This window comes from Kryptolebias marmoratus, linkage group LG4 (genome assembly GCF_001649575.2).
Source record: "Kryptolebias marmoratus isolate JLee-2015 linkage group LG4, ASM164957v2, whole genome shotgun sequence".
Lineage (NCBI taxonomy): Eukaryota > Metazoa > Chordata > Actinopteri > Cyprinodontiformes > Rivulidae > Kryptolebias > Kryptolebias marmoratus.
In genome coordinates, this window is record NC_051433.1 from 14,807,692 (window position 1) to 14,820,899 (window position 13,208).

The window sequence follows — 13,208 nt, forward strand, 5'->3', positions numbered from 1 at the left end:
AGCGGAACCCTTTATTATTTAGCAAAAAAAGCTAGAAGAATAAAACGGGATTTAGATTAAAATAATTGTATTGCGATCTAATTGTTAAATTTCAATAAAATTTTTAATGTGTAGCCCTGCGTGCATGTAGCAATTTTATTCTAATTTAAATTTTATTTGTGCGTGTGTTTCTACTACGACAAATCAAACGGAGCACAAACGGAAATGTTAACTTTAAGGGGCGTGGTTAGAAAGATGATATTGACACATCTGTCATCCAATTAGAATGTTATATGTTTTGACAAGGTCCAATCATTTTTCACAAAAGTACAAGATAGGCGGGCACCACACTATTATTTCCGCTTTTTTTCCATAGTAACCCACATGGAAACCGATGTTCCTGTGTTTTGAGTTTCGGCGCCGAGTACACCAGCGATAAATTATCAGAGCCAAAGGCGGCTTTATATTTGCTTTAAGTGTGAGCGGCGGTCTCTACATTAAACGTTATTATAAATAGCACAGCTATGAAAATCGAGGAGATAAAAAGTACCACGAAAACTCAAAGGATCGCCTCACATAGTCACGTTAAGGGACTCGGGCTCGACGAGGCCGGGAATGCTAAACAGACAGCATGTGGATTGGTCGGCCAGGAGGCTGCAAGAGAGGTACTGATTATGTTTCACTGCAATGCTGTTAGTCGTCTCTTCGTTATATCAGGACTTTCAGAGTTTTTGTGATGTCGATTTAGCTCACTCACTGCTGATAGTTTAGTATGCTAAGCTAACTCCGTTAGCATCGCTGTCATTCATTCATCATTTCATTCATTGGTCAGTGGAAAGCTGAGGACAAAATCCCGTTCTTCGAACACTTTCTTTCAGTTTTTATGATAAATCTTTGATTAATGGATATTTATTAGTTTACTTCTGGGGCTGATCAGTTATCAGACAAAGTGGATGTTGATTACAGTCAAAAGCTAATGGAGATGTTTTGGGGAAAAATACACATTAATGCACACATTAAGTCACGATATATAGTTTTCATTTACAAAATCAGTGACTACGGATCACTTTCAAAACCGATTAACTTTATATAATATCATATTGACATCTGAAAGTGTGTAGAAGAAGTTTTATCAGGGTATTAGTTCCACAACAACCAGTGCAAGTTAAATCATGTATGTAATAAAATAATTATATTATAGCATGTCAAACATAACAACCTTGAAATGTCTTTGTGTATTTGCAGTATATGCTCATTTTGAATTTGATGCCTGCAATATGTTAAAAATAGAAGCATGTTTTCCCACTGTGTTTCATAAATTTTAGGATCTTTTGTATTGTGAATATGCAATACCTACTTTTTTACATTTACAATGTTCTTGAATTGTTGTTTCAGAGTGCTCAATGTTTTCATCATCTTTATTATCTGAAATCCCTTTTTTATAAAATCACATAAACAAACCAGCTGTCTTAAGAAAATTACATTTGACATGTTGCACTAGATATTTTATATTCACTTTTTCCTGCTTAAAAGAATATATATTACTGTCACTAAAATCACTTTGACCTGATGGGTTTTTTTTTGCTGTTTTAACATTTGATGTCTTACTCTATTACTGCTTCCAGTAAAATTTTATTGGAAATGCGATTGTATTTGTTTAAATAAACATTTTTCTGATATGCTCCTACACATATGTGTACTGCATGATGGCATCATTTTCCTGTCTCTTCAGGCCTGTGGAATCATTGTTGAGATGATCCGCTCCAAAAAGATGGCAGGAAGGGCAGTTTTACTGGCAGGACCACCCGGAACAGGAAAGGTTAGTGTGCAGTGTTCGTTAAGTGTCCAGATCATGAAACATAATTAAGCATGTCTTTTGTTAATCCTGCTTATCTTCACTCTTGTTCTATTTTTTTTTGTTTTGTTTTGTTTTCCTATCTCAGACTGCCCTCGCACTGGCTGTGGCGCAGGAGTTGGGAAACAAGGTGCCTTTCTGCCCCATGGTTGGCAGCGAGGTCTACTCAACTGAGATTAAGAAAACAGAAGTACTGATGGAGAATTTCAGGAGGGCAATAGGTGAGTGGGAACTGAAATGTCAACTTAGATCTATCCTGTCTCTAAATGTTTTATTGTAGTAAAAAAAAAAAACTGGTGTAAGTTGGCAAAACCAAAACAAAAATTTGATTTGCCCTTTTGTGTTGTTCTAGCAGCACAGAGAACTTACTCTGTCTACAAGCATAGATACTCCATGGTTTGAGCTAAAAAATATTTAGGTGAATTGAAGCATTAGTTCTTTAAATGCTGGAAAAAAAACAGATTTTGCTGCAAAAGAACATATTTTCATTGTTTTTTCAATAAGAAACCACTAAAAGGGAAACAACTGCTTGTTTGTGGTCTTAAACTGTTAGGGTAATGGGTTTCTGTTGCTGATTTCTAAGAGAAGAATTGGCAGGTTAAGAGAGAAGGTTTGTCTGAGGTTGATAGTACCTGTTGACTGTGGAGGAAATGAAGCAGTCATTGGCACTTTTGCTCCACCTCTAGAAAAGTATCTGCAGGGTGGAGCGGATTTCTTCCAAAGCTTTTCATCACCTTTTCAATAACGGCACAGTCTCTGCCTTAAACACTGCTCTCTGACCCTCGGCACAGAGGATCAGGCACCTGCGCTGCTCGTTCTCAGCTTCAAACCTCTGCGAAAGAGTGTGATCACGTTACAGTGAATGATGCCCTGGCATTTCAAAGGCGCACACACATCCTTTCCTGTAATAAAATACATTATTCCGCAGTCTGAAAGATGTGAGGCTTAGCTGATGCAGGAATATAAAGACCCAATTGAATTCTCATTCTGAAGCACGCGTGTGTGTGTGTGTCTGACCTCACTGCCGCCCACATTCAGGGCTTCGCATCAAAGAAACAAAGGAGGTGTATGAAGGAGAGGTGACAGAGCTGACCCCCTGTGAGACGGAGAATCCAATGGGCGGCTACGGAAAAACCATCAGCCACGTCATCATCGGTCTGAAGACGGCCAAAGGCACAAAGCAGCTCAAGGTCAGACTGATTCATCTGTAGTTCTTCCATCCATACATCCATGTTTCAGGAATAAATCAAAACATAATGATCATTAAAGTAAATAAAAATGAACCGTTTTGATTATTTCAAAAGGAAGTTGTTGCATATTTTTCAGGTTAAAGTTCTCTCAATCTGTCTGTTACTTGTTTGAGTTAATAATAATACTTATTTATGTAAATATTTCTTTTTGTAAAACTTAGATTGAACTTTTATTTTTCTTCAGCTGGACCCCAGCATTTACGAGAGTCTTCAGAAGGAGCGCGTCGAAGTGGGAGACGTCATCTACATCGAAGCCAACAGTGGAGCTGTGAAGGTAAAATATCCCACACTTTAGTTTTACTGTTTAAAACCTGCAGCAGAGTTCAAAACGTGAGAAAAGCTGCACTAAAATGGATGTGTTTAAAACCTCTGGCTCCTCTTTCATGTTACTTCTCTGTAGTAATTAGTATTTTTTTCATGTTTGATGGAGATTAAACCAACCAAAACCATAATCTTTAAAATAACATGTATAGTTTAAAGATTTAAATGTCTTTTAGACCAGAAGATTTTGTCTTACTGGACACAAATTTAGAAAAGCCAAAGGCTCTTAAAGTTTGTTAATGATTAAACGACAGTCAGATTATATTTCTAATATATTTTTTTTTTTGACAAATAAATTTTGGATTTTGGACCTTTCCTTTTCTTGATCTCTGTGTCTTGTCTTAGAAAGGTCTCTTTGAGAGATTCTGGGTAGATTAACTCCTGGATCCTCTTAATGCAGCTGAAAGTTCAAAATCATGACAGGTCATCAAAACCATCCAGTTATTAATCTATATTAGTATTCCAATTGGTGACTTTAAACACTGCTTTGATTCAAGTGATGGAAAATAGAAAATTATGCTTTTTTTTAAATAATCAGTTTTTAAATAAATTGTGAAATTTATCATCAAATAATATCATTTATCTGATGATAAATGATATTCAGCCAACTGAAATTTGTTAGTGTAGAAGAAATGTGTATAAAAAAACACTATAAATCACAAGCAGATTGTATTTGTCACAAATACAAAAAAGTTTTTTAAAAACCTTTTATTCGAGATTGTTTAATTCGAGTTAATTTAGGTTGAGTGTTTTTCCTCCTCTGTCCTCTCCGGTCCTTCGTGGTGGCATTCTGCTTTTATCTTTCTCCTGCCGTTCTGCTGTTCTCTGGAATGAACGTCTCTCATTCTTGCAGCTTTTCATGCTCTATCTTTACATCTCCCATCATGCAGCGGGGCTTGTGGCCCGTGTTGACAGGCCGCGATGACGGCTCTTTTAATCGATGCAGGTGGGCCGGGAGGGCTCAGGCAGCTATAGTTAGATAGAGGAGGAGGAGGGCCGGGTCGCCCATTTGTTACCGTTGACAGCAATCTCATGAGCTGCCTCCTCCAGCTCTTTCATCCCTTGGCCACATGTCGTCCTCTGTGCAGCGGGCTGGCAGCGGGACCGTACACCTGTTCTCCCTCCTCCTGCCTCTTTATTTCACCGTAGACTGCAGTAAAATGGGTATTTATGGTATTTTTTGCAGAGACAAGGGCGCTGTGACACCTTTGCAACAGAGTTTGACCTGGAGGCAGAGGAGTACGTGCCGCTGCCCAAAGGCGACGTCCACAAAAAGAAAGAGATAGTCCAAGATGTCACGCTGCACGACCTGGATGTTGCAAATGCTCGACCCCAGGTACCAGCCTGCTCTGATACGGTCAAACAGAATGTGAAATAATTCAGCTGCTCGCCTCCTACGAGAGAAATAATCTCACACTGTCTCGTCCCAGGGAGGTCAGGATATCCTGTCTATGATGGGACAACTGATGAAGCCCAAAAAGACAGAAATCACAGGTAAAGAAAACGGTTTCCCCTGAGCCAAACATCAGACACCCGACCGTGACTCACCGTTGTTCTTCCCTCGCTCCAGATAAGCTTCGTGCTGAGATCAACAAGGTGGTGAACCGCTACATAGACCAGGGAGTGGCTGAGCTCGTACCCGGGGTGCTGTTTGTGGACGAGGTGCACATGCTCGACATCGAGTGCTTCACGTACCTCCACCGCGCGCTGGAGAGCAGCATCGCCCCCATTGTCGTGTTTGCCTCGAACAGGGGAAACTGTTTGATCAGGTGAGAAGCGTAAGATGCGATTTATGGAAATGAACACAACAGACTCTCGTCGTTCTAAAAGTGGCGCCGTTGTTTCCCAGGGGGACAGAGGACATCAGCTCTCCACACGGGATTCCCCTGGACTTGCTGGACCGAGTCATGATAATCCGCACCATGTTGTACACGCCGCAGGAGATGAAGCAGGCGAGTCCGAGTGTCAGAGTCGGGATCTGTGGCGGGTTGCGTCTCGTTGCGTGTCGCTAACGAGGCCGTTCTTTGCAGATCGTCAAGATTCGCGCTCAAACCGAGGGGATCAGCATCAGCGAGGAAGCGCTTACGCACCTGGCAGAGATTGGCACCAAGACCACCCTCAGGTACTTCCAGTTGTTCCCAAATTCATCCGTATACTGTCTCCACAGTGATGTTGGAGTTTTACACACAGAACAACAAATTTAAGGGCTTTATGATGCGTGCACTCCTTGAAATATAAAACAGATGTTCTGTACAAATCTAGAACATCTGTAATGTTGTGTTAAAGCTCGACATATTTGTTAATCCTAGAAAACAGTAATATTCAGTATATCTGGTGCTAAGAATGAAAGAATAAACAGTGTTAATACAAATTAGCTCAAATTTTAATGCTCTTTACATGTTTGATATGGAGCAACATTGAGGCAGAAATGTGGGTAACTTTGACATGAAAGAAATGAATTTAATTTCTGCAGCTTGTGGTATTTGAACAGATTTTTCCTCCTCATCCTTCCTGTCTGCTCTCAGGTATGCTGTGCAGCTGCTGACCCCAGCCAGCCTGCTGGGTCGCGTTCAGGGGAAAGAGACCGTGGAGAGAGAGCAGGTCGAGGAAATTAACGAGTTGTTCTACGACGCCAAGTCTTCTGCTAAAATCCTCCAAGACCAGCATCACAAGTTCATGAAATAAAACTCTTTCCAGTTTTTTTTTCCCACAGGATGGTTGTTTTCTCTTTGCTCATCAGTTTGTTCCATCTTTCTTCCGCCGTGCCCCTGCTTCCATGTCATTTATGGTAGTTTTGTTCAAGTAAATTTAAAGTTTTATTCTTTTTCTTATAAAATTTTTGAAATAAAAACAAAAAGACGTTGCCTCAGTTTTCTTTAATATTTCAACTTTACAATAGAAACTGTGTTTTATAAAATAAAAAAAGGTCTAATGGTTTTATGCATCGTTGGTGTGAAGAAACAATACTGAACATGTGCCATCAGTGTAAAGGTGTTAAAACAAATTACCCAAAACTGCATTTTTACTGGAGATAGCGGCTCATCTTTTTCTTAAATAAACATATTAAATTGAGTTTATTAGCGGTAAAATTAATTCAAACTGTTCCACTTATATGAAATTACTCTGTGGCTGTTGTTATACTGTTTATCAACAAATTGTATTTTATTCATCAAAAAGTTCTAAGTAACCTCAAGTGGAGCCTATTTTGGAACGATTTTCTCTCACACTAATAAAATATTTTAATTATGGATGTGAAAAGTAAAATAAATAGAAATTCTGTCACAAGTTTACTAAATAATTATGACATTTGCATCAGTTAAGTATCAAATCCCCTGAGTTGTATTTGAATAAACTGTTGGGTTGATTTAATTTATAATATTCTGCAAGTTTTCAGTTGGCATGTCTAAAGTTAGTAAAGCTGTCAGATAAATGGCTTTTTTTTTAGTTCGGTGCAGTAGAACAACAGTATGTATAGAAATGTAAAGTTAAAAAACAGCTAATTTGACTTTGGAAATCCTGCTTTAGTTAATATATTCAGTCACCACTGGACCAGTCAGTTAATGTGGTCCTACTGAGTGTAGTGTGGGTAAAAAAACAAAACAGCTGGTAGCTTGTGTGACATTTGCAACATGAAGCAACTTTTTAAAAAGGTTGAATTCTGTCAGGACAAAAACTGATCCAAACCATCCAGGGGCATAGGAAGTAGGGGTGATGAAAAAGCCATAAAAAGTGTGAAAATACGCAATTGTTTAATTTTTTTTTTAAATCTTTATGCTTCTAACAAGTTCTGCATCATTGAATAAATGATTGGGGGTTAATGCAGCTCGAACTCAGTGTTTTTGTAAAAATTGCGTTTGAAAACAGGAAGTATTCCTCGCTTTTGCTTTTGTTTACAAGTAAATTTGGCTATAAGTTATGGAAATCTTCCTGTTATAGTTCAGAATATCTCAGCACAGATCATCTGAATATGATCTTAGCCCCAACTTTCATGCTCTCCACTGCTTAAATTTAAACAAACGATTTGTGATTGTTGGCAACAAAACCTGGTTCTGAAGCTTTAGCACATTTATTACAAACTATGTGGTAGACTTTTGGTAGAGATTATTTTTTTTATCATAGATGATACACATACAAAAAAAGGTATTATGGCTCTAAAGATATATTAACAGGAATAAAAAACAGATTTCATTAATGCTGCATAGGTTTAAATGCCAATAATATTCTGATATAATAGAATTTTGTAAATCTGATATATAAACCAGCACTAAACTGACTTCAGCTTTATAGTTATTGTTTGTCCAAATTCTACAGCATATTTAATGTCTATATTCAGATAAGAGAACATGTGTTTCACTGCATATATTTGGTATTGTGACACTCTTCATTTGGGTGTTTAGGGTCATACACATGAAAGCATGCTCACAGCAACCTTCCCCGACAGAAACACATTCCAACCATGTAACACAGAACAGCTGGGGTCCGGTCCTGCTCGGGATGTTTCCCCTCTTACTTCTTGGCGGGTCGAGCCGAGCGCGAGTTGAAAGCCGTCTCTGCTCCTGACCTCGCTCCACTGAACACAGAGGGAGCGGCTTTCCCAATTTTCTCTACAAGGATCAAAAGTCGGATTAATTCATTGCTCATAAAGCAGCAACATCACACTGATAAAGAAAGGACTGCTGATTAGATCTGCACATATTCCATCCCACTGGGATAAGACAACAGAGAGCTGCATGACAGGAATCCTCCCATCATTCCAGCTTCTTTTCCTATCTGTATATGGTGTGGGAACTCAAGCATCATGGGAAACTCCCCTTCACACACACACACACACACACACACACACACACACACACACAATCACTGCCAGAATCTGACCCAAGCTTCACCACATGCCAAAAACAAAAACACTGTTTCCATTAATAATAATAATCTGTAAGTCTGCTGTGAAGCCCCACATCAGTGTGTTTACACGTGTGTGCTCACCACACTCCTCCATCACTTCGTATGTTTTGCTCTTCGTAGGCCCATAAGAGCCAAGTTTGCTCTTCGCTTCAGTCAGATCCTCCTCTCTCACCGCAGGACGCTGCATTTCCTCCTCTTCCTGACCGAGCTGAAGGACGGAAACGCGAGACGGTTTTGTTCTCCACAAGTCTGGAACAGCTGAAAAGTGTGACAAAACTGAAACTCTGAAGCTCTTACCTGAGACATGACGGCTGAATAAGTGAGGATAATCTGCTGCAAAGATCCTCCTTTTACGCTCAGTTGTCTCTTCTTCTTCGGCTGGTTTCACTCACGTGTACAAAACAATCTGGCAGTGGTTTTCCAGGGAGCAATAAATCTGCTCCTCAGATGTAATAAGTGAACAGACTCCTCCTGCTTTTTTTTTTTATCTCCTTCTTCAGAGCTCAGTTATAAAAAGATGAGGTCACAGCTACAACCCGTGACTCAAAACTTCATGTCAATAAAAAAAGCCCAGAGATGCAGGAAAACTTTTGGGTTTTTTTTGTTCTTCATCACTTCCCTCCACTGAAATAAGGGAGCCAAGTGTCTGTCCTAAAACATCAAACCTTCCTACAAATATCTGTTGAAAACGGGCAGAGAGGAGACTAAACAAACATGGCCCCGCTGTAAAGAAATGCCTTTCCCACCCTCACAATTAGGCCATTATTTGGTCCTTTGGGATCCTAAAAACACAGCGGCAGCAGAAAAGCCAACAAACAGTTGGAAAGTGTTTCCCAGCAACATTTCAACAAATTACTCAACTCAAACCTGTTTAACTCTTGCGCAGTCAAACATAAACAAAATTGGATCCCTTGGTCTAAAACATGTTCTGAGCGGTCTGTTTTTCTTGTAGCATCAATCCAAAAACCAGGACTCAACCAGGTTGTCACAGTTCACTCGTTCCACTCTCCTGTTACAAAAATGAACTTTGTAGTTGATGAAACTTGAAAGAAAACTCAGCGATAAAAAGATAAAAAGGGTTTTCAGAACGCAAAAGCCAAGAGTAACATTATTTTGCAGTTTAAGGAAGACAATGCAAATTCACACCAAATCTGAATCATTTTATGGAAAAGTGGAAAATATTTTGCTCATACTTGACTTTTTACATATTCTTGTTGACAAATAAAAATATTATTTTCCAACTAATAACCTTTCTTACATTAAGTTGCCTTGTTTGGAATGGGCAGCGCAAACTCTGAGTGTAAACTTCTTAAAGAACAATCATCTTTACATCCAGGATTAGATCCTGAATCTGTAGTGATCTTTAGCGCTCTTTTCCACAGGAACATTTCAGAGACAAATACTCAGACCCACACAAATAACATGAAGTCCCTTTAAAAATAAGGCTTTTCCTCAGTCTTTCACAGTCAGTAATCTTTTTTTCTAATTTAAGTTTGTTTCCTTCTGTATTTGGGCAGCAGCTGAGTCCTCACAAACTGAATCAGCTGAGTCTCTGTCAGAAGAAGAGCGGTGAGGACGAGAAGCAGACACACGCCCCCCACCCCGACGTGGACCATCCTGAGCAACCAGCCACCGTCACAGCAGAGAAGAGCCTGAAACCAGAGAATAAAGAAGCTCCGTTAGAGTCACACAGTTAAGTTTAATCAAACAAGAACTGATATATTTATTGCAGATGGAGTTAAAATGTTATGATCTTTCTCTGATACCTCAGAAACTGTCGTGACAGCCGCACTGACACAGAGTGCAAGAACAAGGAGCGGAGAGGGCAAGAGGCCTCGCAGAGGTTTCCACTGACTGAACTTGAAGTAGCGCTGGATGTAAAGGCAGCTGTGCAAAATACGGAGGCCCATGTTGAGACAGTTTGCCAGAATGAAGCCGACACCTCCAGCCCACCAAGTCAGCATGTAGGACAAGACGAGGAAGGACACAGACAGAGCCAGCATGACCAGGTTATACCTGTGGGACAAAACAGTGTTAATCCACAGATTACATTGTGTGTCAAGTGGAAACTATTTCCTCAGTCTTGTCTACTTTCTTACCTGTCGACTTCTTCTTGGCTCATGGCAGCAAACACAAAACACTCCGTTACGCCGTTTACAGCCAGCAGGAGGACATAACAGCTGTAGCATCGCAGCAAACTGGGCCCTGTAAAAAAAACAAAAGAGAAAAAAGAAGTATTAATAATAAGAAAAATCTAGCAGAACAGTATCATACATGTTGCACGTGTACCTGCCCCACTGCTTAGCAGAGCGCCACCATATATATCCAGAGCCAGGTGAGAGTAGGCATATCCAAACACCGTGATAATCAGACCAATCACCAGCACCAGTTTCAGCAAACGCTCCAGAACTTCCGCTGCAATGGCGACTTCTTCCTGCAAATAAACCCACAACTCGAAGTCAAATAAACAAGGATCTCTGCCGTGACATTCGTAGATATGTTTGTGTTTATTCCCACAGTCCCAACCTGTTTCTGACTTCTGACGTCACGTCCTCTCACCAATACTTTGGCAAAAAAGATGTAGAAGCTTTCCTCAATGGGCAAGAAGACGAAGCGTGCCACCATGGAGCCCAGGTTGTTAACAATATCGTAAACGCCCTGGTCTCCGAAGCTGAGGACGTTCAGGAATGTCATGACGTAGCGCTCGCCCTCTGTCAGAATCTGCTTCAGGAAGGACTGCTTAAAGAAGCTCCAGGTGAGCCGGGCCAGAGACCAGTCAACCAGCGGCTTTAAACACAAAAAAGAAAAAAAAACAAACGATAAGAAAATAAGTAATGCAAGGTATGTTTTTGCTGAAATAAACAATATGTCATGCTTCGAGATGTGTCTAGTGTCTAACCTCTCCATGAGCTCTGCTTGGCAGTAGATCTGCAGCACCTCGCAGAGGGAAACTCCTCTTTGCTGCCTCTTTAGACCCCAGGAAACGTAGGAAGTAAACGACGTAGCACAGCACCAGAAATCCTGTGTACACCAACTGAAAGAACCCCGTGAGTTAAAATCCTACCCAGGTGTCTTTGCAGAAAAGCGTGCACGGCTGGTTTTCTTACATGTGCAGCAGAAAAGATGTAAAGGCCCCATTCTCGGGCAAACACCACCAGCACCACGGTCACAATGCACTTAGCGACCATCGCTAAACTCTCTGCAACCACTTTCAGACGGACGAACATGTGCGCTTGAGCCAGGACCCAGAGAGGCTCGGCCAGGAGCTCCTGCACCCCCGATAAGGCGAACAGCACCACAGCAGGGCCGTAGTAAGGGACCGTCTGGGCATCTGGGACCTCCAGGAGCCACAGCCACACACAGCCGAGGAGGATGGCCCACAACACACCAAGAGGCACTCTGGAAAAATAAAAGAAATCTGATTGGTGCATGGAAGACAGACAACTAAAACATCGTGTTTGTTTATCAGTTGACTCACGTCAGCCATAGGAGGTTAATAACCTGTCTCCAGCTGCGGTTCGTCCCTGATTCCCCACTCAGACAGGCTCTCCTGAAAGCCTCTCTGGATATGAACACTAATGTGGAATACAAAAGCGTCAGCCTGTAACACGAAAAACAACGACAGCACTAAGGTTAGAGCAGGAGGAGGGGTGAAATCCTGCGGCAGAGTGCTCGTTGTCGTGTCTCCACCTGACGTTGACCACCCCGATCAGCTCTTTGGACACAAACCGCAGCGTGAAGGCGTTCAGGAGGAAGGTGAGGACACGGAACATCACCTGAGATTAAACCAGGGTAAACACACACGGACATTTATTCGGCTACTCCCAGAACCGGGTCACACAGAGCTCAGTTACCTTTACTTACCTGTAGCAACACATTATACGACGCCAAAGTGGACGCGTTTTTCAGCACGTCCTGAGAGGAGCTCATTTTAATTTTTTTATTTTTGTTCCTTTAAAAACTTCTGTCAAGAATGAAGTTGAGCGAAGATCCACTGCTTTCTATGTAAACACATCATACAGACACACTGAAAGGATTACAATCATAACAACAGCTGGTAAGTCTGTACAGAAGTTAATCAGTGAAGCAGAAGTACTTCCGTACACATTTTACGGAGACGCGTTGCGTGATGACGTCATTTAAACGGTTATGCACATTGCCGCAGCTAGAGGGCGCCAGCGGACAAACTATAGCAGGTGATTGTCTGGATTTGGATTTATTGTTATTTAATTTTCTTTTTTTTTTTTTTTTTTTACTGAGAATGATACTCTTTACCCAGCATTTAAAGGTACAATTTACATATGATGAATTCTAAATAAAAAGTTAAGTTAACAGGGCAAAGAGCTCAGTCATTTCTGTCTAACAGTGACCATTTTTGCATGTTTCTGAAATTATTGGCTGCCAGTGGGGATATTCGCAGTGACAACACAGTCAAGTCAGCTGTAAATGTTTTCTATATATAAGAAAAGTTTTGTTAAGCATAAGTGTTTTGAAGTCTGATATTTGATTTGGTGCATTAGCAAATGCACATATAAAGATGTCTTGAGTTAATCTTTGTTTCTTTCAACTTTGCCTCAAAGAAACCAGACTTTATTGTGATCTTTTAAAGTAGTCTTTTTTTTTACTGCTTTTTCACTCATATTTTTGGGCAGCTCGTGACCATTTGCAGATGAATGTTTGTTTGTTTGTTAAGCCATTTACCTCTGACCTAAAAAAAAAAAATCTTTAGAAAACTAATGATCCAAATCCCTTTCATAGATTACAAGTCTGGTTCAAAGTCTAAAGAAATGAAGGTTTTAAACCTCTGCATTGTCCTCGAATTGGCTCGGTTTTAAGTTAATTTGTTTTGTTAATATTTGTTGCTTGTCACTCATGTGTAGTTAATAAAACAGGCTATAAAG

General features: G+C 40.5%; 3 protein-coding genes across 3 annotated transcripts; 1 reads left to right on the forward strand and 2 right to left on the reverse strand.

Moving 5' to 3' along the window:
- Positions 1–503: 503 nt before the first annotated feature.
- On the forward strand, positions 504–6,269 carry ruvbl1 (RuvB-like AAA ATPase 1). Its single transcript, XM_017415894.2, has 11 exons — positions 504–644; positions 1,712–1,798; positions 1,923–2,055; positions 2,873–3,024; positions 3,269–3,358; positions 4,592–4,741; positions 4,836–4,899; positions 4,976–5,174; positions 5,255–5,357; positions 5,436–5,527; positions 5,931–6,269. The coding sequence occupies exons 1-11, from the start codon at positions 504–506 to the stop codon at positions 6,088–6,090; spliced, it is 1,371 nt and encodes a 456-aa protein (XP_017271383.1). The 3' UTR covers positions 6,091–6,269.
- mustn1a (musculoskeletal, embryonic nuclear protein 1a) lies at positions 6,267–8,769 on the reverse strand. The gene is made up of 3 exons (XM_017415895.3): positions 8,605–8,769; positions 8,389–8,515; positions 6,267–8,009 (listed from the first exon to the last, which is right to left on the reverse strand). The coding sequence occupies exons 1-3, from the start codon at positions 8,611–8,613 to the stop codon at positions 7,912–7,914; spliced, it is 234 nt and encodes a 77-aa protein (XP_017271384.1). The 5' UTR covers positions 8,614–8,769; the 3' UTR covers positions 6,267–7,911.
- A 677-nt stretch (positions 8,770–9,446) lies between these two features.
- rft1 (RFT1 homolog) lies at positions 9,447–12,421 on the reverse strand. The gene is made up of 10 exons (XM_017415893.3): positions 12,172–12,421; positions 11,998–12,083; positions 11,786–11,908; positions 11,415–11,706; positions 11,207–11,341; positions 10,834–11,094; positions 10,597–10,741; positions 10,407–10,512; positions 10,074–10,323; positions 9,447–9,959 (listed from the first exon to the last, which is right to left on the reverse strand). The coding sequence occupies exons 1-10, from the start codon at positions 12,235–12,237 to the stop codon at positions 9,795–9,797; spliced, it is 1,629 nt and encodes a 542-aa protein (XP_017271382.1). The 5' UTR covers positions 12,238–12,421; the 3' UTR covers positions 9,447–9,794.
- Between the last annotated feature and the right edge of the window lie 787 nt (positions 12,422–13,208).